Source organism: Chiroxiphia lanceolata, chromosome W (genome assembly GCF_009829145.1).
Source record: "Chiroxiphia lanceolata isolate bChiLan1 chromosome W, bChiLan1.pri, whole genome shotgun sequence".
NCBI classification, from domain to species: Eukaryota; Metazoa; Chordata; class Aves; order Passeriformes; family Pipridae; genus Chiroxiphia; species Chiroxiphia lanceolata.
Window position 1 is genome coordinate 11,120,059 of NC_045670.1, and position 24,995 is coordinate 11,145,053.

At 40.1% G+C, this 24,995-nt stretch overlaps 1 protein-coding gene across 1 annotated transcript in view; it reads left to right on the forward strand.

The window, feature by feature from the left end:
- Positions 1-307: 307 nt before the first annotated feature.
- The window catches only part of LOC116780027 (ubiquitin-associated protein 2-like), a 136,390-nt gene continuing 111,702 nt past the window's right edge, over positions 308-24,995 (forward strand). The window contains exons 1-5 of the mRNA XM_032674529.1: positions 308-406; positions 5,498-5,575; positions 6,696-6,806; positions 10,889-11,042; positions 13,141-13,218. Coding sequence (XP_032530420.1) covers positions 308-406; positions 5,498-5,575; positions 6,696-6,806; positions 10,889-11,042; positions 13,141-13,218 — 520 coding nt within the window. The remainder of the gene's footprint in view (positions 407-5,497; positions 5,576-6,695; positions 6,807-10,888; positions 11,043-13,140; positions 13,219-24,995) is intronic.

Genomic DNA, 24,995 nt, shown 5'->3' on the forward strand with positions numbered 1-24,995 from the left:
TGGGAAAACCTGTGAGATTTTGATGTTGTCTGGAAGTAGAGGTCTAGACAGATCCCAGTCAGCTGACAAAAATACTTTTTATTTACTTTATTTCCTCCTTTACTGTAAAGATTTCAATAAATTCAATAATAGTGTATTAAAGCTACTTTCTCAGGAGTCTCTGTATAGAGTTTGTGGTAAAGGCAGGAAGAGTTCAAGCTACTACATTTGTATGTTATATGGGTATCAAATCAGTACCCTGCCTTAACTCTTTTTTTTCCTTTCAGATTTTCTATTTTGTACATACATTGCTTTGTATATACTGTATATGATGACTTCAGTGAGCAGTGAACGCACCCGGGGCACTCGGGACAAAATGCAAATTTCAACCACACAGCCAACACAACCACAGAAACAAGTAGTACAGGTATGTGCTACCATATAATCTTCTTTGAGTTTAAAGTGAGCATGCAATGATATGCTTTTCTTCTGTAAGTCAGTAAAAACTGAGAAAAGGTGGGGGGGATATCACGGTCTAATTTGGAAGACTATGTTTGATATCTTGCTTTAATTGCTTAGTTATCCAGCACAGCATTAAGTTGTCCCTGTATTCTTGTCTCTGGAGGAGCTTTGCGTTCTTCAGCAACATTTATTGATAGTGAGGAATTCTATGCCTGTCCCTGTCAGGATTTCTGTCCTGTGACCTTAGTGTCTTTAGAGCTCAGCTCTTTCATATGCCAGCTTCATGATACTAGAAGATTTCTGGTCAATTAAGGAATTCGGGTGGGCGGGAAAAGTTTTGTTAGATGCATGTTGTGTTCTATAGCATGATGCAGCATATTTGCAAATCACAAAATCCTAAACTTCTTGTGCAGTGCCTTCAGAAAGTGAAATGAAGATGGGTTTTCACTAGCAGACTGAAATTATTTTGAGTATCTGAGAGATTGAAATTAAGATCTTACTTCATCGTCTTGGTTCTCAGCAGCAAAGTTGTGTGCTTGCCTGTGTTACAGAGTGCAAAATGTCTCTGCTCCTGGCAACTCATTATTCTCTTGTTAGGTACTTCTCAAATTTATATTCAATTCACACAGAATCACAGAACATGCTGAGTTGGAAAGGACCCACAAGGATCATCAAAGTTCAACTCCTGGCCCTGCACAGGATCATCCCCAAGAATCACACAGTGTGCCTGAGAGCATTGTCCAAATGCTCCTTGAGTTCTGGCAGGTTTTGGGCTGTGACTACTTCCCTGGGGAGCCTGTTCCAGCACCCAACCACCCCCTGGGTGAAGAACCTTTTTCTAATATCCAACCTAAACCTCCCCTGACACAACTTCAGGCCATTCCCTTGGGTCCTGTCACTGGTCACCACAGAGAAGAGATCAGTGCCTGCCCCCCTCTTCCCCTCATGAGGAAGTTGTAGACTGTGATGAGGTCTCCCCTCAAGAATTGCCTCAGTTCTCAATCTAGAGGTGCTCCCCTGGGAAATCGTCTTATTTTCTAGACTGATCTTTAACATTAAGGGGTTCTTCTGTTTTGTACAATATTATGTGACCTCAAGCCCTTATCTCCTTGTGTTACAGTGCTTTGCATAGTGATGATTCATGCTAATGTGTGGGTTTAGAAAGTGACTTTCAATAGATAAAGTTGAATTTGTTTTTGCTTTATAACAAGTAAGTCTGCAGGAGGTATAACGAACAGATTGACAGAAGTGATGGGTTCTCCTTTTTTGATGTTTGCAAGACAGCAGTGGAGTACTCTGTCCAGTTTTGGGTTCCCTGGCACAAGGCAGACATTGGCAAATGGGAGCAAGTCCAGTGAGGAGCTGTGAAAATGGTTGAGAGGCTGGAGCACAGGATGAATGAGTGGTGGCTGAGGGAACTGGATTTGGTCATCGCTAAGAAGGCAAGACCAGGTTGTGTCTTCTATTCAGATACCTCATGAAAGGGTATAGAAAAGGTTAAACTAGGTGAAGCCAGCCTCAGAGACAACTGCACAAGTTTGAACACTGGAAATTCCAGCTGTTGAAAGGAAAAAATTGTTTACCATTGTGGTAGTTTGGGCTAGGCCTTCCTTGGTGACCAGTTTGTAATCAAGGAAGGGCCCAGATTTTACCCAGTATTCCCTACGATTTTTACGTAAGCCAGACTATAATAAGAAAGGAGGAAAGGCCTTCGCTCTCTTTCCTTCCGGCGGCTTGGAGGTGCAGGTTCCCTGCTGTTGAGTCTGCCGTGTTGGGGAGCGAGGTCTGGTAAGACCTTGTCGACCTTGGGAGGCGGAGGTTGCCGGCGATTGTTCCAGAGCGACTCTCGGTTGTCCCAAGGAGAGTAGTGAGATATTTCTTTGCTAACTCTTTTAGTGGATAGATATTGGGCTACTAATTGGGAGATATATATATTTTATTTTGGTTTTGCTCCTTTTCCCTTCCCCCCTTCCCTTTCCCTTGTGAAATTGTATATATTTCAATTGTATATAATTGTAACATAAGTGTAAATATATTTATATATATCACTTTAACTGTCTCTCTCTCATTTCGGGTTTTCTTAGTTGTTTTTTCTCCCTCTTCTCCCTGAGGTTTGGGGGGGGGGAATGACAACACTTCTTGTGGTAAGGTTTGGAGACTTGGCAGGGAGCCAGCTTCAAACCATATCAACCATGAACACGGGCATGGATTAGAGAGGTTGTGGGATCTCTGTCTGGCCCCAAGTCGCTTCTCTGATGGGACACGCTCTCAGTGGGAGGTTGCACTGAGTATCACTAGGGGACCTTGTCAACTGATGTGATTTATTGATTTTAAGCATTGTCTTACAGACCTTTTACTGCACTTTGTCCACTTATTCTACCTCTAGCATAGTAGATATTGGTTTAGTCATTTCAGTGGAAAAGATGGTTATTTAATATACAACAGTTATGTTTTAGTGCACCATGTAGTTTAATTGTTAAGATATCAGATGGACCTCCCTCCTTATGCTTTACAGGTTAACAAAAATGTGGGATTTTACTGTTCAATTACCACTGATTCATTTTTTGAATGTAGAATGATATTGCTTTCTCAAATGGAGATTTCATTGTCATAATCACATTGATCATAATTTAAGTTTTTTAAGAAATTACATCACAGTTCTTTTTCATTGTTTCTGGATAATAAACATACCATTTTATTATAAGATCTGGGCCTATTACTGTCACTTTGTGTTTTGCACATTTCTGTTTTCTGGTAGTTCGAAGTTGTTAAAAATTTCCTTCACTCTGTTATGCTGCAAAGATTATCTTGTAAGCTTGAGTAAAGTTTTAGCTGTCTTAAAATGCTACCATTTTCTTAGTTGCAATTGAAACTTAATTATACTCTTTTATAGGATACTAGGAAGTCACTTGTAACAATGGTGCCTTAAAAACAAAGAAGAAACACTCACTGGAAAAAAAACAAACAAATTTTTTTGACACTGATTTGGTATTTGTGTAGTAAATACATCTTGTGGGGTTTTGTTGTTTTTTTTTTTTCTTCTGAATCTTCAGTTCTATTTGTGTGCAATCCACTGGCACAAATGTTAGTAATACTGCACCTGACTGTGTTTCTAAGCTTTCTCCTTACACAGGAAAACTAAAGATATTGTTACTCATTTAAAAGTGTTATAAAGTTTGTATATTTTTCTCTTCTAACATGGACTTGAAAAAATTGGTTTATGGAAAAAGGAATCTTAATGGTTTCCTGTTTCTGGTCAAATATTCTGTCATGTCTGTACAGAAATTACATTGAATGTTTTTATTCTGGATATCTTTTCACTAACTAAAAAGTTGCTGTGGGCATGAGGAGGCTGAAGTCAGAGCAAGAAGATGGATCAAGAGGATTTAATTTCTGAAACCAGCAGACCTTTTATTTTTGCTCTCTGCTGGAGGGTGGCATCAGGACTGGCACAGGAAACTCCAGAGCAGGCTCTCTGTGTTACCGAGTGACATAGGAAGCTGTCAACATGACACTTTGAAAATGTGAAGTACTTATCTAATTGTCTTGGGACATTGAGGAAAGCAAGTATCATTTCCCTCAAGGAACTGGGACAGCTGCAGTAACTTCTCAGCAAATAAGTAGCTGATGTTGTATGATGGAGTAATTTTTTTAGACTCTTCTCAGGATTTACACTTGGAGACCTCCTCTAGAGCTTGCATTTGTGGTAAACTCCAAAAGCGAAGCAGTTTGAAACTGACAAAGTCTGAACTCATGAGGCACAGAATTTCATGTGTGTATCCTGTGAAGTGAGACTGCCCAGGATGAATCCTTTCTGTCAAGAATTTCAGGGGATGATGTGGTACCCTTCTCAATAATGAAGTCTTCTGCAGCACATCAACTCACATTTTGGGTCCTGGCTCTCTTCAGTATCAACCTTCTCTAGCATGAACCTCTTCTGTTTGAGCAGAAATCAAATGAGGTCCAGGTTTATGTAGCATATGGTATTTTCATGGGAGTACAGTTCAAGTAGGCTGCAGATGCTGCACTATGATGAGTGGCCTGTATGATGTGACATTAGTGCTTTAGAATTTTTTTCCTCTGGGGCAACCATAACCTATTTGGGTTTATGTCTCTTTACTGCATCCATCCATTTTAGTATTTCAGCTGTTGGAGAAGTTGCCAGCATGGCTTTGTTGTCCAGAAACGTCACAGAAGCACCAAATATTTCATCAATAGCAAGATTCTTTAGCAGTTTTCAGAGACTGGTATTCAGTTATAAAGAAAATAAGTGCAACCATTCACAAGCAGAATCTTGAGGCATGACTCAACCTCTTTAAGTGCTCATAAAACTACAGTCAAGTGGTTGTTGGGAGAGTCACAGAAGGTGATGTGAGCAGGCATCATCAGATATGTTTAATTTAGAAATGCCATTGCCAGTTTGTTATGATAGAACTCTATCTCTGCAGTGGTAGATACTAAATAAAAGTAATATCAAAGTGCAAGTTTCTGTGGTAAATTCTATTTCATTATGTGGTTGTCTTCTCTATGTGGTGACCTTTAACTGTGGTTCCAACATGTTGGAACATGTTGAAATTACTTCTGTTTTAGTTAACTTTTTAACTATGAAATGGGCATAGAGGAGATATTAATCCCTTCCCTGTAGCACCTCTGTGCTCGTTGTGTATGTTCTTTTTGAGAACCTTGAGAGAAAAAAATAAAGGGACACTCTCTAGTGACCAGTGACAGGACCTGAGGGAATGGCCTGAAGTTGTGTTAGGGGAGGTTTAGGTTGGATATTAGAAAAATGTTCTTCCCCCAGAGAGTGGTTGAGCACTGGAACAGGCTCCCCAGGGCAGTGGTCACAGCACCAAGCTTCTCTGAGTTCAAGAAGCGTTTGGACAACACTCTCAGGCACATGGTGGGATTGTTGGGGTGTCTTGTGCAGGGCCAGGAGTTGGACTTTGATGATCCTCATACGTCCCTTCACACCCAGAATACTCTGTGATAACTAGGAGATACTTCTAAAAAATATAGTTTATTTTTGTGAACTTTATTGGATGTATTTGTTTTTCAGGCAACAGCAGAACAGATTCGCTTTGCTCAGATGATCTATGATAAGAATGATGCAGATTTTGAAGATAAAGTGAAACAAGTATGTTTCTTATGGTACAGAGTTTTTATGCCCTGCAACAAAACTGACTTGTGTTTTGGAGCTAGAGCATCTGTTTCTGATTTAGATGAAGGACAGAAGTTTAACTAGAAAAAGGTGATCTTACTGCACTGTAAAGTCCGTTTTCAAGAATCTGTGTGGCAATATAGCTATTACTATATAGTTATACTGGTGTATTTTCCTTTGGTGGTTTTTAAACCAAAACTCATCTGTGCTAATCTCTTCCAGACTATATCTCTTTAGTATGGTCCTGATGCTTAATGATTGTCAGAATAGAGTGTGCATTCAACTTGTCCACATGTACATGCACATGGGAAAAATGTCACCTTTGTAAACTGAGTTTGCCAATATACTGTCTGTTTTTCAGGAAAAGTAAAAATCATAGAATCATAGCTTAAAGGTAAATTTAAGTATTATTTAAAAAAACATCTGACCTCCCAGATGTGTGTATGCATTAAAATGATAAATTACACCGTGAAAATGAAATCTCACACCATTTCCTCTACCGTGATGAGTTTTCTGAGTGTAAATGCTCAAACTTCCTTTACCCAGTTATGGCTGAGACCATTAATTCAAGCAGTATTGAGAATCTGTGTCCCTGTTCTTCTGTGGATATTGGTGATTTTGTCCTAGTGAACACATCACCACTCACAAAGAACTGAGGAGTACACCCAGAAGGAGAATTATCTTGAATGCATTCATGCAGCAGACAAGCAAATGTCTTTACTTTTTCTTTGTAAAACCTCCTCTGAAGCATTAAGTACTTTTTGTTGTTATAAACTTGTTTTATTGATGTGCCAGAAGTGAAGTCTTGTACTTCCTGAAGCCAAAGTACCCTCATCAACAGTGCCTGTAGCTGTGCTGGTGGGAAGGATAAGAATTAAGTTCTGCATAGGAAATCTCCAAGCATAATGTTAAAGGGGAAAAAAAAGTGAAAGAGTGCTTTCTTGATTATCATTTAATTTGTGTTTACCTTTATTTAGTATTTTATTTTACTCTGACACAGTAGCTATGCACTTTTTTGGAATCTGTGGTGGTACTAACTCTTGTTTTCTTATGAAGATAATTTGGATATTTTAATATATCTGACTCTTACTGCCAGCTTATGGAAGTGACGGGGAAAAACCAGGATGAGTGCATAGTGGCACTACATGATTGTAATGGGGACATGAACAGAGCAATTAACATATTGCTGGAAGGAATTTCAGACACGGTAAGGTTTTACTTTCCTATTAAACCATTCTTTCTGTTTCTACTTCTTAGAAGTGATTGAGAAAGTCATATTTTGGAAGCTTTCAATTTCCATGTCTCCAAATTCTTTTGAAGGAAATGGAGATCAGGGCAACTTTTCTACTTCATGAATACCTTAGAGTAGGCTGAACCTTGAAAACATTGAGGGTGTTTAACTGGTCTCTTGCAGAATCTTTTGGCTTTCATTTACATGCAACAATTTTAACTGCAGCAGAAATCATTGCTCTGTCAGACACAGGTCTGTTTTTTGCTGCAATGTTTGTAGAACCTCACAACCATGAGACCTGAGTCTAAGTGTTTGCCACAAAGGACAATCTTTATAAACCTAAAGGGCAGGCAGATATTTTAAGTTGTGCAACTGCTGTAGGTGTGCATTGCCAGTATTGAAGTTGGAGGAGGTTTCCACATCTGAAAGTTGCATTGACAATGCTACTAATAGCAGAAGAGGATACAAGTATCCATTCACTGTTGCGCATTTGCATGACTTCATTCAAAACCAGAAAGAGGAGACTAAACAATGTGTATATACTGATGCCTTAAGCCCCTAATGTTTTTTTATTTTTCTAATATTTGTAAGACTTGTAAGTTTTATAAGTAGTGGAAGTAGACTCTAAAAGCAACCTCCCTTACATCCCTTTTTCTGTAGCACCCTTGTTTACACATTCCTTAACCCTCTTACCCCATTCTATGCTCCCCATATCAATCCCACTCCTGAATCCAATAGAAATGTTTAGTCTTTTGTCAAGGCAAGACCTAGATTGTTGGTAGAACAGCATATCAGGACCTAAACCACAGAACACGGTCAAAAACTGGGTAACTATGTACCCTTTGTGCTCTGATGAGGAGGAAGATGGGATGAACAGGGGGTCCCAAAAAGCCCCCAGACTCATTTTAAGGGGGTGGACCCGGGGCAGAACAGAGTAAAGGCCACAGGGTGGACACATCTGGGATTGGATGGATGGTATTATAAAATGTAACATCTCAGGCACAACCGGCACGCATCTTGTAACATCTTTAGCCTTGACAAAATAAACCCTTTCTTATCTCACCCCTAATTAACTGCTCCGGGAGATTTTTTCAGCACCTAAATCCCATGGCAACAATACCAACAAATAATGTCACTTAGAATGTTGCACTGAGTAATTTTCTATCCCAAGAGATACCAGGAAAATATCTTGTTGCAGTTGAAGCTTTTGCTGGAGGGACTTCCTACAGTTTGTCCAAGACAGTATACTAGATTCCATCTCATCTAAATTGGGAAAGAAACCTGGATTTCCTTTCTTAATGTTGAATATTCAGTAGTTCCTGTGATTTGTTAGGATGTGTAGTCTGTCTTATTGTTATCGAGGAAACCTACCCCCACACACCTTAAATCTAGAACGTATAGTGTTCTGACTGAGGGGACTTTCTTTCCTATCTCCTTTTCATTTATCAGAGGTGAGGTCATCTAGAACACAGAAATATATGATACTGAGCAAATTGGCAAGTTGGGAATAGAAGAGAGCATCTCATCTTGATTAAATCTGTGGTGGTAATGTGATGGTTTTGTGTTCTCTTGTACTTCTTGTATTTGCCATTTTCTAGTTAAAATAGTTTTCTGATTGATAGAGAGTTTTAAATGCTTTCTTCAGCAAATTTTTTCTAAGCAATGACAGGGAAGAAACTTCCTGAACTCATCAATTAGAAGGAACATATCAATATGTTCTGCTCTTTTGACAAGTCCCTCTGAACCCACTGCACTTTGTAGACAAAATGCAACTCGAACAAATACAGAGAACTTGAAAGGTTCAAGAAGGAAGGAGTATTAATTAGAAGGGGTCCACATCAGAGTGTGAATAAATTTATTCTTCTTTATGCAAATTTGTGGGCCTCTAACTTGAAGACCATTATACTCCAGAACATTTTAACTGTGGATTTGATGTAAGGTTGGAAGCAGAGGTGGTACTAGTTCTGAATGCAGATTCCCAAATCTCTTTTTCTAGTTTCACTCTACTTTGATATTCTAGAAGGTTTTTTTACCTCATTTGGAAGAAAAAGAGTCTATCCAAATTGAGGAATTAAAAGAACAAGGAGTGGTAGCTAGAATGTCTATTTATAATTTCTTTGGTACTCTGCCATTTTTGGTTTTTTTTTTTTTAATGCTGTGATCTTTAAGGCTTTATGCTGTGTGACTGTTAGTCTTCGTGAAGACTTGCAACAGTTGCGTCAGTCTGGTTTTGGATAGACAGAGACTTGCGGATGAGAGTAGAGTAGGGCGTGTTTCTTTGGTCAAGACTTCTATTCATTTAACTTCCTACAGGTATAAGATCCATTTTATACCTGGCCATGTGTTACTTCCTAAACCTTTCAAGATAGAACAAAAGGGACCTTTCAGATTATTCTTCTTTCCATCTAAGATCAGGTCAGCAAGAAGGCTTCTGTTACATATTTTTGAAGGTCAGGCCCACAGTTGTCATTTGGGTTGTCTCAGGCATCCTCAACTGAAATTGTAATCAGTTAACTCCCTTACAAAAAGAGATGGTTTCAATAGTCTATGATGGATTTCTGTGCCCAAAGGTAGCACCATACTGTATCTCAAAGGACATGACCAACTTTTTGAGGTTTTCCTCAAAATTATATTTTGGGAAAGCATGGATCCAATGCTTTCATAGACATTCTTTTACTGATCCTTCCCAAGTCATGTAAAACCTTACTAAGGAGAGACTGCTTCCTCTTAAGCTTTGTAGACTCATCCAGTTTTGGGTATTTGTTAAAATGGTTGAAGATCTTTTGGCATCATGCCCATCAGTGAAATAGTAGTGCATTCTGAACTATATAACTTGGTTCTTCAGTTGTCAGTGCAGGTATATTTTTTTCTTCTGTGAAATGTCTAAAACTTTAGAAGTGTTTTAGTGTGTAATACAGTTACATAGTTTTCTGCCTCACAAATAACGTGGTGTTGCTCAAATATGTAGTTTTCTACTTCTAATCTGTGCTGTCTGCGCTTCACCTTGACCCTGAGATTAGGTCAGTTGGTTAGAGCATGGTGCTAATAATGCCAAGGTTGTGGGTTCAACCCCTGTATGGGCCATTCATTTAAGAGTTGGACACGATGGTCCTTGTGAGTCCCTTCCAACTCAGGATATTCTGTGATTTTCTGAGATAGGACAGAACCTGAAAGTATTGATAACTAACCTTTTTTGTTGGTTGCAGGTGCCTGTCAGAGGTTATGGTTTTATGTAGTGCCACCTCATTTGTGTATGCAAATTTACCACTCAAATATCTTACCTAGACTATAAACTCCTAGAGATGGGGACATATACATAAACCTATCTGCCATCTTAATGGTTTACAAATAATACCTTTCTTCTTTCCTTTGCATCTAATGGCTCAATAGACTAACCATGCAATTGTATAATATATGAGTTGCTGTGCTATTCTTGGAGAGTGTTTTAGTTGTTTTATTTTCAACTTCTACAGAACTGATATGATCCCTGAATTTATTTTAAAGATGGAGTTTAATATTAAAGCTAAAGCTCCAGTCTTCCCAAGTTATTGTTTTGTCATTCTATCTCTTGGTACTTGAATTCTAGTACATCTGGATAATGGTTACCCCGAGTCATGTACTTACTCTCAGCAGTCTCTTGTTCAATGATGCTTATAAGCATTTTTTCATTTCCTTTGGAGAAAAGGATAGATCTGTACATGCTCCCTTGCTAGATTTATGGAGGTAGTTGAGAGGGAAACTGTTGCTTGCTTTGCAGATTTTCTGTGTTGTGGTGGTATCTAGGCTTCCTTGAACTAGTAAAAGGCCATTATAGCCAGAAATATTTGGGATTCTCACATTCCATAAGAAAATCCAACTTTTAAAACTTGTTTTTTTCATCTCTTTCCAAAAATACAGCTTATGTTTCTATTTGTGTGAATGTAGCTTGCAAGTTTTACATATGTGATGTTATGCAAATATCTGGTTTTTTCCCATGAGCTGGAGGGCTGTGAGGTAGAAGTATGCACTGAGAGCTGTCTCTTCCTTTTTGATTTTTGTATCTACTTCTATCCAAATAGACTTCTTGGGAGACTGTAGGGGGAAAGAAGAAAAGCCTTGGAAAGGAAGGTTTGGAAAACAAAGAGAACAGAGAGAAACGAGGGGACAGAGAAATGAGCCGCAGATGGGGAAGTTCCAACAGACGGGGAAGAGGAGGCAGCCATGACCGAGAGTGTACGTACAGGGGTTCATTTTTAAAGATTCAGAAACTTTTCTTGCAGCTGAAACTGACTGAGTAAGGAGCAAATGCTTAATGGAATAAAGTCTGTCCAAGCTATAGCTCAGCGCTGAAAGGGATCATAACGTGTTTATGCAACAGGTATGCTCGATGTGTCAATGTGACTTGGTTTTGGGATGGTCTGTGTTTATTCAGAGACACTCGATTTAAATTTCTGTCCTTTTTTGATTGATTGATTGATCTTGTACAAATTGCTGTTCTTTTTCTAAGTTTTATAATTGACTCTTTGTAAGACTGCTTGAAAAGCAAATATGTTGTTGCACAGCTGATACACTTTTTTTTCTTTTAATGAAAAAATTATCCAGCTTTGATTACATCTCCTTTTATGAGTGGGAGAACCTGAAGATGTTCTCATCTTTTTATAAGGGGAATGAAAAGACTGGGATCATTATTACTCTCTAGCATATGTTACTCATAAGCCAACCAAAGGTGAGTTTCTACAACACAGAAAGTTCTTTGTGGATTGAAACATTTAAATTTTTTCTACAGCTTATACAGGTGCAATAATGCATTGTACAAAAGAAAACTGATGTTTCCAAGGTAGGTAACATCACATTAGATCACCATTGGATGCACATTGCTTTTTTCGCTTAAGTTTTATCAGCAGTATCAAAGCTATATACATTGCCTGTAAGGGCCATACACAACACTGACAGATGAGCAGAGAAACCAGAATAAAAAAAGTATGTTTAACTTTTCACTTAAAAGCAGGAAAAATATTTACAATATTAGCCAACTCTTCTAATTAATTATTGGAAAATCTTCAAGTATTGTGCCAGTGAAGACATTGTGAATCTTTGTAGAATAATGACAAAGATAGGAAAAAATAGTAATAAAACTTACAACTATGCTTAGAAACATTGAAATCAGATCCATCAAAATAAAAGTGAGGGGCAAAATTTTTTCCAGAACCAGATGCTGCTTGTCTCTTTTTGTAAACTGGAATTAAAGATTTTTTCAGGTCGTTACCAAATCTTGATATCTCTTCCCAGTCCAGGCATTAATGGTTTTGTTGCTGCCATTAGGAAAAGTTGTGCAGGGCAAAATTTCAGCAGTGTTTTAAGTGACCAGTCTTTTTTTTCCCTCAAAGAACCAGCTATCTTTTGGAGTACTTCCTCGGGAGTTTTCCATTAAATAGTTAAGGTGCAGTGCTTTTCTAATGCCTCATCTTCACTCTGTTGTTATCCCTCTGATTTAAATACAGAGGAGAGTTCTTTTGAGTTTCCCTGGTTGTACAGGGATATGTGGTATTGGCAGACAGAAGAGTTGGTGTTCTTGGTTATTCTTTCACTGTTGCCATTCAACCTGTTATTGAGAAAGCATAGTATGAGGCAGCTTTATTTCCTACCTCATTAAAGAGGTGAGACCATAATTATTAGTGTAGGCTGCAAAACACTGCCTTTCTCCCCCCGAAAAACCCAACCCAAATGAAGTGCGTCTGCTGAGGGACATTTCCCTCTTATTAGATATTTTGCTTCCTGTAAAGGTTAAATGCATGCAGGTACCCCCAAAATACCAGACAGTGGAAGGATTTAGGAGAATTTATTTCCAAAGTCAAGAACACTTAACATCTCGGTACAAAAACTGCACCAGGCCTAAGAAAGACACCCCCCCTGTTCTTCTTGGGCTTTTATCGTCCCCGACCCCCCTCGCCATGGGGTCTTCAGATATGTCTGCAAGAACTCATCTTCTCTTGTACCCAGGGAGTCAACTTCTCTGGAATGTGGGAGGAGAAAACATCTAAAACTGTCTCTGGGATAGATGCCTCTTTCTAGGCAGGAAAGCTTTCTTAAGAGAAATAAATCCTCATCTCCTTGTAATAACTCTTCCAGAAGGGTCTTCTACACTTACACTTCCTAATTGTCTAGTGCAAGGTAAACATAACTTGCTTGTAGCTAGGCTCCAAAGAAGAAGGGTGACTGAGATGTATTAACCTACTGACTTTAAAATCTTGCCTTTTCTTTTGAGATTAAGGTTAAGCAGATGGCTATACTGTCTCATGTATGAGTCTCTTAAGCTGTCCTCTCTCCGCAGTTAGAGCTGAAGAGAATGGAGTGGGCAACAATCAAGGAGACAGGCCTTCAGACCGTGGGAAACGTGGCCATGTGAGAGGTGAGATGGTAGCATTGGTGCAGGACTAGCACCAATGATTTCATATCCTGAAATGGGACTCTCCTATTTACTTCTTTAAACACTTCTTTTTAAGCATTTGTTGGTTATCCTTTGGTTTCATAAGCATTTCAGCCACATTTAATTTAGGTACATTCCTCTCCCTTACCCCTTGTCATGTCTTGGTCTCAGAACAACTTAAAAGAATTGACACAGACCACTTTTATGGTAATTTCCTGTGTAGCAGGCTGGTGTGCTCTGGGCTCCACAGGATGTACCTTGGCAGCAGGAGAGTACAGGATTCCATCTGTAGAGCTCTCGGGAAAGAATTTGATGTGTACTTGTGCTGTTTCTTTGGGGTGAATCTGGTTGTCAGGCTTGCCTTCTGTTTTCGGTAGCCAATTAGAGAAAGTACAAACCACCTTATAGGTTTTTTGGTAACAGAAGGAATCCGGTATAGAGGGTTTGATGAGAAGAACTGTGGAAAAAGAATACTGCAGAGTCTTAGGTACAACTCTGATCCTATCCTATAGAAGAGGTAGGAAAGGTGTTGATAATGGATTTGTGGCAGTTGAGCCACATTAGAAATCCAAAATCCAATTTCCAGGCTTCCCCCCACCCCTTCCCACAATTTATCCTGACACTGGAGAGAAACTTTCAGGCCAGAGGCTTCTACAGGGGAAGGGGAAAGTATATACATTTATTTACACAAATAAATATAGTGTACAAACTAAAAGCAACTATATATATATATTTACATTTCTGTCAGTCCTTTTAGCCCCTCCCTTTAACTTTAGTCCAGGAAGAGCCTTTCAAGGCTGATATATAACCAGTCTCTCTCTCTCTCTCATGGGAGTGTTCTGGGCCCGAACGCTCCCCCCTCACCAAGCTCCGCCTGTTTGTTGCAGTCTTTCTCCTCACGAAGTCCAAGAAAGTAGCTTTGAGTCCTTGCTCCTCCGTTTGCTGTGTGATCTCTCCCTCTCGATCTCATACCTCGGTTCGTAGGCTGCTGCAGTGCAGTGTAGTTCAGTTTATCAAGCGTCCTCCAAGTCAGTTTTCGGCTGCCCCCGCTCAGCTTCAGCAGGCAACTCCCGAGCTCTTGGCCTGTCTCCAATTTCGCCTGGGATTCTTCTCCCGAGCTCCGGGCCTCCTCCTCCGGCCCATCTCTTGGCTCAGCCCCAATGCTGAGCCTCTCCTCCACTTCACAGCGGAGGGAAAGAAAAGCCCCCCTCCACAACTTTAACTGCAGAAAGGAGGGGGAAGAGAGGGCTTGGTTGCAAAGCCTGCCTCTCCTCTTACCTCAGGTGCTGCAAATTTCTTCCTTCACAGCACACACTCCAAATACTGCCTCCAACTCCGGCCCAGGCAGAGTCAGTGGGGCCACAGGGCTCCCCTCTCCCTCCCGGAGGGGGGAGAAGGAGTCCAGCCACCCCCTGGTCTTCTCCACCTACACGCAGCAGACACCAACAGCAAGACACCAAGACTGCCAACAGCTTCCGGTGCTGTGTATATATGATTTTGAGCAGAAGCGAACAACATGGATGGTGATTGGCTCTCCAGGGAACACTGCCCTGCACCCAATCACCTCTGAGCCCCCTCTCTCTCAAGGGGGGACCAATTTCAACCCATGACAGGATTTGATTTAAAATTAAGGGATGTGTAGTTGGTTTGGATTTTCATGAGATGGAGCGTAAAGAGGCTTGTTTCTTCTTAGAGCAAGAGGAATGAAAATGAGTAACTTAGGTACAGTGCAGATTGTGTGGGGAAGTGGGTATTAAATGAGTTAAATTGATGAAGTGCATAGCAGAGCTAATGTACTTAAGTAATGTCTGATTGGTGAAAATCTCTGCCTTCAAAGGGCTCTTTTCTTTGGAATATCCAGTAATGAGGCATTCAAAGACAGGCACATCCAACTTCATTGTCTCCAGATCTGCATCTTGAAGGAGTGGAAAGATGCAAAGACGTGTAGCTTCCAAAGGGTTGCAAGAATGACTCGATTGTGTCTGTGAATCAGCAAATACCAAATGGCATATGCAGAGAGGTAGCCTTGTGGGGAGGGTGTGGTACAGTTCATAGCTACAATTTTTTTGTATGTTAGCACTGTTGATGGAATGTAAATATTTCAGTTGTTTGTTTTATAAAATAATCCTTTATACTGAAATTATAAAGGTAGGACTTCTTAAAATTGCAGGAAATTAACCTATAGGTTAATTTCAAATGCAGTCTGTTTTTTGCTTCGTAACCTTATGAACAATACACTGTTGGTCTCTACATGAATATCATATGTCTTAAGCCAAAACACTGACCTATCTGACTGAAGAATCACAGAATCACAGAATACTCTGAGTTGGAAGGGACCCACAAGGATCGAGTCCAACTCTTAAGTGAATGACCCACATGTTATTAGCACCATGCTCTAGTGTACGTAGTATTGCTATATCTCTCTACCAAGTATTTTAGACTGTACATTAATGTGAGAAAAGTATCTTAATGAAGTGTTTTCAACTGTCTGTGATAAACTGGTTGACTTCAGTATCACTATATTACAAGTGTGTGTATTCTGTGTCAGGAAATATCTAATTACATTTTATAATGCAAACCTGTCCTGTTTTTTGACCAGGACAGAGTTAACTTTTTGCAGTAACTGTGAAGGGGTAAAGCCGAGAGCCGTGTGGGTGTGGCTAGGAGGTTATTCTATACCACCTCATGACACTGGGGGGTGTGTGTGTGCTGAAGTAAGGGACTCTAGCTTCTGGGAAGGAGGGGGCAAAAAAGATGATGGAGGGTCCCTCCTGCCATTTGTCGCAGGGGTTGCAAGGTACCAAGTCGTTCAGTGAGCACTTTTTTTGCATATAAATCACTCTCTTTTTAGACACTTTTGTTATTAATAATGTTACTATTACTGTTGATTTTCTTATCTCATTGCTGTTTCCAGTAAATTGTTTTATCTCAACCAGTAATCTCTGCCTTTTGTATCTCCCACCAGAGGGAGGAGAGCAAGTGGATGGGAGGGGGCACTAAATTAGGGACTGCCAGTCCTAAACCATGACAAAACCCTTGAAATCTGCAGGGAATTGTATAAAGTTGTGTAATTTACTTCTCAGTATTTCAGGGATGCATGACCTCCTTTCTTTGGATATTAGTAAAAATAATAATAAAAATCTTCCTGTCATTTTATCTGGTAGTCTTTCTTTTCTGTTACACAGAATAGTCAAATGTGGAATAAAGTACTTCAGCTGCAAGTAAATAGATGGCTGGTAATCACTACAGAACCCTTTTTCCAAAATGTTTAATGCAATGTGTGTAGTAATCTAGGGGTCAGCTAATATTTGTGGAACGTACTCTCTCTCTCTATTTTAAGCTACCTGCTCAGGGTTATCTTACTGGTTGCTTTCTAGGGGAATATTTACTGGACCATTGTGTTATTGCTTCACTGTAGAACAATATAATTTTAAGAAATTATATGCACTGAAAATAGCAGAAATGGTTTTGACACTGGTGAAAATATGATGTTCACTGAGGGGGAAAACCCCTGCTAATGAGTATTTCAATCTTGGTGCTGTAGACACTAGCATGTTTAGGAAACTGGTTGATGGAGTCCCTTGGGAGGCAGTCCTGAAGGGCAAAGGGGCCCAGGAAGGTTGGACATTGTTCAAGAAGGAAATCCTAAAGGTGCAGGAGCAGGCTGTCCCCATGTGCTGAAAGACAAGTCGGTGGGGAAGACCACAGGCCTGGCTGAACAAAGAACTTTGGTTGGAACTCAGGAAAAAAAAGTGTATTAGCTTTGGAAGAAGGGGTAGGCAACTTGGAGGACTACAAGGATGTTGGGAGGAAATTAGAAGGACCAAAGCCCAGTTAGAACTTAATCTGACTACTGCCATAAAAGAGAATAAAAAATCTTTCTATAAATATATCAGCAGCAAAAGGAGGGACAAGGAGAATATCCTTAATTGGGTGTATGGGGAAACATAGTGACAAAGGATGAGGAAAAGGTTGAGGTACTTAATGCTGCCTTTGCCTCAGTCTTTAATAACAAGACCAGTTGTTCTCAGGGTACCCAGCCCCCTGAGCTGGAAAACAGGGACAAGAAGCAGAATGAAACCCACATAATCCAAGGGCAAATGGTCAGCAACCTGCTACACCACTTAGACACACACAAGTCAATGGGCCTGGATGGGATCCACCCAAGGGTACTGAGGGAGCTGACAGAAGTGTTCACCAAGTCCCTTTCAATCATTTATGAGCAGTCCTGGCTAGCCACCTACAAGAAGGGTCAGATGAAGTATCTGAGGAACTTCAGGCCTGTCAACCTGACCTTGGTGCTGGGGAAGGTCATGGAGCAGATCATCTTGAGTGCCGTCATGTGGCACGTACAGGACAACCAGGTGATCAGGCCCAGTCAGCATGGGGCTATGAAAGGCAGGTCCTGCTTGATCAACCTGATCTCCCTATGGCAGGGTGACCTGCCTAGTGGATGAGAGAAAGCCTATAGATGTTGTCTACCTGAACTTTAATAAAGCCTTTAACGCTGTCTCCCACAACATTCTCCTGGAGAAACTGGCTGCTCATGGCTTAGATGGGTACACTGTTGACTGGGTAGAAAACTGACTGGATGGCCAGGTCCAGAGAGTGGTGGTGAATGGAGTTAAATCCTGCTGGTGGCTGGTCACTAGTGATGTTCCCCAGGGTTAAGTATTGGGGCCGGTTCTGTTTATCAGTAATCTGGTTGAGAGGATCGAGTGCACCCTCAGTAAATTTGCAGTTGACACCAAGTTGGGCTGGAGTGTTGATTGCTGGAGGGAAGGAAGGCTCTGCAGAAGGATCTGGACAGGCTGGATCAGTGGGCTGAGGCCAATTGTATGAGGTTCAACAAGGCAAAGTACCAGGTCCTGCACTTGGGTCACAGCAATCCCATGCAGTGCAACAGGCTGGGGGCAGAGTTGCTGGAAAGCTGCCCAGCAGAAAAGGACCTGAGGGTGCTGGTCAACAACTGTTTGGACATGAGCCAGTATGTGTCCAGGTGGCCAAGAAGGCCAATGGCATCCTGGCTTGCATCAGAAATACTGTGACCAGCAGGACCAGGGAAGTGATGGTCCCCATGTACTCAGCACTGGGGTCAGTTCTGGGCCCCTCACTACAAGAAAGTAGAAGTTTTCAAAAAGCATGTGGATGTGGTACTTGGGGATATGGTATAGTGGTGCTGGGTCAATGGCTGGACTTGATCTTAGAGGTCTTTTCCAACCTTAGCGATTCTATGATTCTAAAAATGATTAGTAGAGTACATGCAGTATACTGTGAAACTGATTCAATGCTTCCAGCTTTATGATAACTAATAAGACAAAATCATTTGAATTGTAATATATCATATAAATATGATAATATATTGAATATAACTTCAGTGTTTGTTTTGGTAATATGGAATACCTAGAATGTGAATTTTCTATACTTAGCCTCCTTATTTCTTCGTAAGGCTTAAACCTCTGTCACCTTGGCATCTGTTGGGTGGACGGCTGGCTCTGCATTTCCATAGCAGAGACCAGGACTGTTTGATTACTGTCTAGTCAGAGATAAGCGCAAATCTAAGGTGTTACCTGCCCGTCCAGTCCGCATTTCCTTTTCCTTTTAGTTGTTCTTAAGCCTCTTTCTTAACCTTAAAGTGTCTTCATCTAATTTAAACCTGTCAATGTGAAAATCTGAATTTCAAAATAAAACAACTGTGTTGCAGTGAAAGGATTTGGGTCTGCAAGCTCAGCAAACTGGATTTTCTACAGAATAGATTATTAAGTTAATCGACTAGTCCCGAGTTGTGATACTATATACCTTTCTCATGCTCCCACGTAGTGTGCATTTGTTTTGTGGGAAGAAATGTTGTGAAGAAGATGAACAATTCTTTCTATGCATGGATGGTACCAGAGTGAAGATGTGATTGTTTGATAATGAGTGTTTTGAACTCCCAGTGGGTTTTAGTGGAAACAGAAAATCTCACTATCTGCTTGGGTATGTGTTGACTTCTCTAGAATTAATTCCAGAAAAGAAAAATATAAATTTAATAAGTGATGGCTAATATGAACCTAGTCAACTGTGGGAGGTGTGGGGGAGAGTAGGAAAAAACCCCCTAACAATACACAGTTGATCAGAGTTACAGTGTTAAAGGAAACAAAAACATATTTTAAGTAGTTCGTTGTTTAAAATTACGTTGGATAGGGTAGTAGCTTAATAACTGCAGGAATTTTGATTGAAATCAACTGTAAACATAGTTGCCCAGTCCTGGGTTCCTGGAACAGAAATGAATAAGCAATTCTGCCTTGATATCTTAGGCAGCTGTTTGTAGATCCAAGTGTAAAAGAATGTGAAGAAATGTTATGAGATTTTATATGAGGCAGGACAGTAATTTTGTTATTTGCCTGATGTTCATCATTTACTTTTGTGTTCAATATGCTGATTGATTGTAAGAAAGTCTATTCCTTTAGACTCACTGGAAGATTTAATGAGTTACTGTCAAGTCACTTGTTCTTTTTTTGTTGGTATATAGAAATGTTGTTAGAAAAAATGCTGATTGTGAATTACCACAGGAAAAAAATTTTTTAGTAAACATTGACCATTCCAATCTAAACATATATATATGCATCTTTTTAGAGTAGTGTTAAAGCTATACTTTTATGGTAAAAGCATAAACTGGCATTACTGCTGGAGGAATTGATCTTGTCTATCTCCTGGTACATCTGAACTTGATCAGAGGATTGATCTAAGTTTAACCAAGCCAAAAAAGTAAAAATGGGGCAGGCAGCATGGTAACTGGGGACAACAGGGGTTTTGGTGGCTTATCCTAGGGTAAAGGTGACTGGTTTCCTGGCATTTAGCAAGCAGGAAACTGGTTTGAGGAGCTGATCCAACAGTGAACTAATAATTTTGTTTTCTGATAGTGGTTTTGTGCTCACTCATTTTGTGACAGTATGTGCAAAACTTAGTGCAGGAAAGAGCAGAGCTAGTGATCATGAATCCACATTGAAATGTGACTTGCTCTATTGTGGTAAATAAATTTGGTCTTGCTACTCTAGTCCTTAAATGCTAATAGAGTGAGTCTAAGCTCCAATAAGTTTTATCATGTTTTACTTTTACAACTTACCACACTAATTTCTCTAATAGTATTAACTGACCTGTTTTTAGTTAACCTCACCCATTGTCTAACACCTTACCTTCATTTTCATATATCCACTTATAATGTTTCTTGATATTCTACCTGTTGATCTGTGTCTAGTTCTTCTAGCACTAAAACTGCTACTGGTAGTTCTTTACTTCTTGCAGCAGCTAATTCAGCTTCTGCATCAGCTTTTCTGTTTCTTATTTCCAGGACAGTGTTACCTTTCAGGTGTCCTTGGCAGTGCATAATTGCCACCTGAGAGGGAAGTTGTACAGCTTCTAATAATCGTAGAGTTTCTTCAGTATATTCTACAACTTTTCCTTGAAGAGTTGAAAGTCCTCTTTCTCTCCAAATTGCTCCATGAGCGTGAACTGTGCCAAAGGCATATTTGAAGTCAGTCCAGGTGTTAATTTGTTTTCCTTCTGCCAATCCTAAAGCTCGAATGAGAACCATCAGTTCTGCTTTCTGGACTGAGGTTCCTGCGGGCAAAGGATTTGATTTGATTACCTCAATAGTGGTGGTCGCAGCATACCCAGCCATCTTCACACCTTGTCTTATGAAACTGCTGCCATCAGTAAACCGGTCTTCTGCATCCAGGGGTGGTTCTTCTTTAAGGTCCAGGCAGCTGCAGTACACTGCTTCAATGGTTTCCAGGCAGTCGTGCATGACAGGTGCAACCGAGATTCTTCCTTCTAGGAATGAAGCTGGGTTAACAATGTTAGTCACCTGAATGGTTATGTCATCTGATTCAACCAGGATTACCCGATATTTCAGAAACTGGGAAGGTGACAACCAATGATTTCCTTTCTCTTCCAGTACTGTAGATACTGTGTGGGACACAGTCATTTTCTGTCCCATTGTAAATTTCCTGGCTTCTTCTATATTTATGATCATTGTTGCTACTGCCCTTAGGCAGGTGGGCTATCCTTTGCTTACTTCATCCAATTGCTTGGAGAAGTAGGCTACTGTTCTTTTGTATGGCCCTTGTTGCTGAGCCAGGACCCCCAGAGCCTTTCCTTGTCATTCATGCGAGAACAAACAAAAGGGCTTCGTTATGTCAGGCAATCCCAAGCCAGAGTCCTCATGAGTTCTCATCTCAGCTGTTTGAAGGGGGTTGCTTCGGGGGTCCAGATGAGGTTGCCCTTAGTTATTTTCAGCAGGTCATATAAAGGCTTTGCAATTAGTCCATACTGATATATCTATAAACAACACTGACCTGTCATTCCTAGAAAGGCTCGAAGGTTTCTCACCATCTCTGGTTTCGGTGTCTGGCAGACAGTTTCCTTTCTTGTTGTCCCCAGTGATCATTGTCCTTCAGATACTTCGTAATCCAGGTACACCACTTGTTTCTGCACCGGCTGTGCTTTCTGTTGAGAGACTCGATACTCATTTAAGTCCAAAAAGTTTAAGAGGTTTGCTGTCCATTGAACACATTCTCCTTGTTTTTCAGTAACAATCAATAGATCATTCACATATTATAAAAGTACACCCTTTCCCGGTGGTGACTGCCATTGTTCCAATTCTTTAGCTAATTAATTCCCAAAATTGTGGGAATATTTTCAAACCCTTAAGGTAACACTGTCCAAATGAGCTGAGTTTTCCTTCCTGTGGTGGGATTTTCCCACTTGAAGGCAAATATCCTTTGACTTTCCTGTGTTAAGGGAAGGCAGAAAAAGGTATCTCTTAAGTCTAATACTGTGAACCAAATTACACTTTCTTTTAATATTGCTATAGGTTTGCAACAGGTGCATGTATATTTTAGCTATTTTATTTACTGCTCTTAAATCCTGAACCAACCTATGTGTTCCATTTGGCTTTTTGACTGGTAAAATTGGGGTGTTGAAATCTGATTCACACTCTACAAAAACCTTAATTTCAAAAAGTTATCTATTATTGGCTCAATTCCTCTTCTATCTTCCAGTCTCAGTGCATATTGCTTCCTAATTATTGGGTTTGCTCCTGGCCATAATTCTATTTCAATGGGAGCTGCCCTTTTCGACTTTCCTGATGTTTCAATAGCCCAAACTTCTAGGTATACCTGATCTAAAATTTGATTGACATTTGAATTACCCTGGCTTGGCTTCACATAGCTCATTGCTAAACTCAGAGCTGCTATTAATTGTTCTTCCTTTACCTTAAGTTCAATTTTACCTTGTTTGAATTCTATTACAGCTCCCAGATTTTCTAGTAGGTCTCTGCCCAATATGAGTTTGGATAAATTTGGTAAATACAAAAACTTGATGCATTCCCATTTGTTTTCCAATTTTGTTCAAAAGAAAACTTTTCTGATTGGCCAGTGGCACCCACGACTTAAACATATTTATCACTTTTAGGTATTAATTCAAAACAGAAAATGTAGCTCCAGTATCAATTAGAAAATCTAATTCTTCTTTTTCTTCCCCTAGCTTAATTTTTACCAACAGGTCCCCTAGGCACTGGCCTGCCGGCTCCCCCCTTCACTCAGTATTCTGTAAGCAACAACAACCCCTCCTATGCCTGTATTTCCACCTGTTAATTCAGGGCATTCCTGCTTCCAGTGTCCCTCTTTTCTGCAATATGCACACTGGTTCTGACCCAACCTTGTCTGTCGGGGAGGTAAACCTTACATCTGTTACACAAGGCTCATACATATAACTAACAGTTGCAAAACTGACAAATCTTAATTCTAGGTCTTATCCAAAGTGATGTGCTTATAGTTAACTCTTCAGCACTACCTCTTATATAGTAACTCTTAACATGATAATACCTTTAACTATATGCTGCTGGATGTTTTGAGGTAAGCAAGATATATCAGGTATACAATAACAATATTTGGCCAAATACAAACAAAACCAGACCAGACCAGACCAGAGGGGATATTCCCCCGGGAGAGCGTCCTCTCCTGTGTTCCCTGCGAGACGGCGTCCCTCCTCGACTCAGGGGTATCCAGAACCAGAATAACCAGACAAAACCAGAAACCAGATACAAATACCTTTTATCAATAGGCAGTGTTCTTGTCCAGCCCCCGCAAGAAGCCACCAAAGAAGGGAGCCCCTTCGGGTAAAAAGACTTACCCGAGGGCGCCCAAGGGGGTCCCGTCCTCTGAGGGATTCTGCAGCCGGGTGGAGAAGGTGTGCTGCCGCAGGTCGCCAAATGAATCCGAAAAATCGGTCCAAGAAACTACTCAGAGACTTTTTATCTTTAAGCAACAAGATATTTGTTTATTCAACGTTGGGAGCAAACCAGCTCGCGCTGGACAAACTTGCTCAAAGGTTTCACACAAAATCAGCATTTTTATACAATCTTCAGATGTGATTAAATGCATATTCAAGTGATTACAACATCTATCTATGCATATTAATAATAGGCGGAGTATAGGTGGAGCTCAGACGGGGCTTGGGGCGGTACTTCTCTTGGCCCTCAATTTTGGTGGGTCTGGGGGTTTAACTCATCTTCCTCAGCCTGACTCTTCTTCTCTTCCATTGTTCTTGACCCGCTCACTGAAGCCTGGAAAAAACCCTGGCTCCAGGTCTATTTCTCCTATTCAAATGTCTACCTGATCCTGTTGTATTTCTAATTTATTGCCTCTAGGCCTATTACATGTTCTTGTACTATTCTCTTAAGCTTTTGGTCCATTAAGTAGAACAGAACGAGCACAGATTGTTTTGGATGTTGGTAACTTGTTAGCAGGCCCAAATTTCTTAGTTAACTCTTTGGGGCCTAACCTCCTGTTTCAATCACTAGTAAGAAAGACTTCTGTTGTAGTAGTTCTGATTTAAATAGGTTTAAGTTACTGTGGGATTGCATGCTCTGAATTGTGGTTTGAAGCCCTGTTTGCTCACTGACATTTTAGTCATTGTTAAAAAGTGTAAAAAGTTTACAAATACCAGATGGGCATTCACAGTTGCTTCGTGACTAACTTCTCCATGTTAGAAGACTGTGTACCTGTTATTTGTTGTAAGACCATGTTTTAATTATGGTCGCTGAGAGAAGTAACTTTCTTAGCATGAGAATTTAAGATCATACTAGTGATTTGGATGTGTTAGAGAATATCAGTCCTTCCCACTGGCATCTTGCATTAATGACCATGATGTATGAGATTCTGTGTCAGGGTGGTCTTTCAGTGGTGAATATTCACTGTCCCATATTTTGAATCAGTTCTTCATAAGTGTCTTCTAGCTTTAAATTTAGTTCTAACCCTGCTGGTTTGGTACTGTCCTTTTGTCTTCATTAGAATACTTTTTGTTGCTTTTGTTGATTAAACTTAATTTCAGTTTTGACAGAAAGCATAGACATAGCTTTATGAAGTTATAGGAATCCACTTGAAATTCAAGTTCAGGATTAACTTTTTATACCAGATCACTTTGAAAATGCCTTGCTGACTAGTAGTCTAAGACTGCATGGAAATTCATGAACAACACAATTTCTTTCTAGCAATTTCTAAAACTGTTAGAGGTTCTTATTGCTGTTTTTAGCAGTAGTTTATTGTGCCCATGCTGGTACAGCATCTTACATATGCCTTGCTTGCTAAAACTTCATCTTATGTTTAATATGCTAAGGTTATTCTTTCAGACTTTTGCACTTGGGAGACTGAGGAGACTTACTTCCTCTTCTAAAATCTATTTCTACTTTCATGCTAGCTATTCCAGCTAATCTCTTT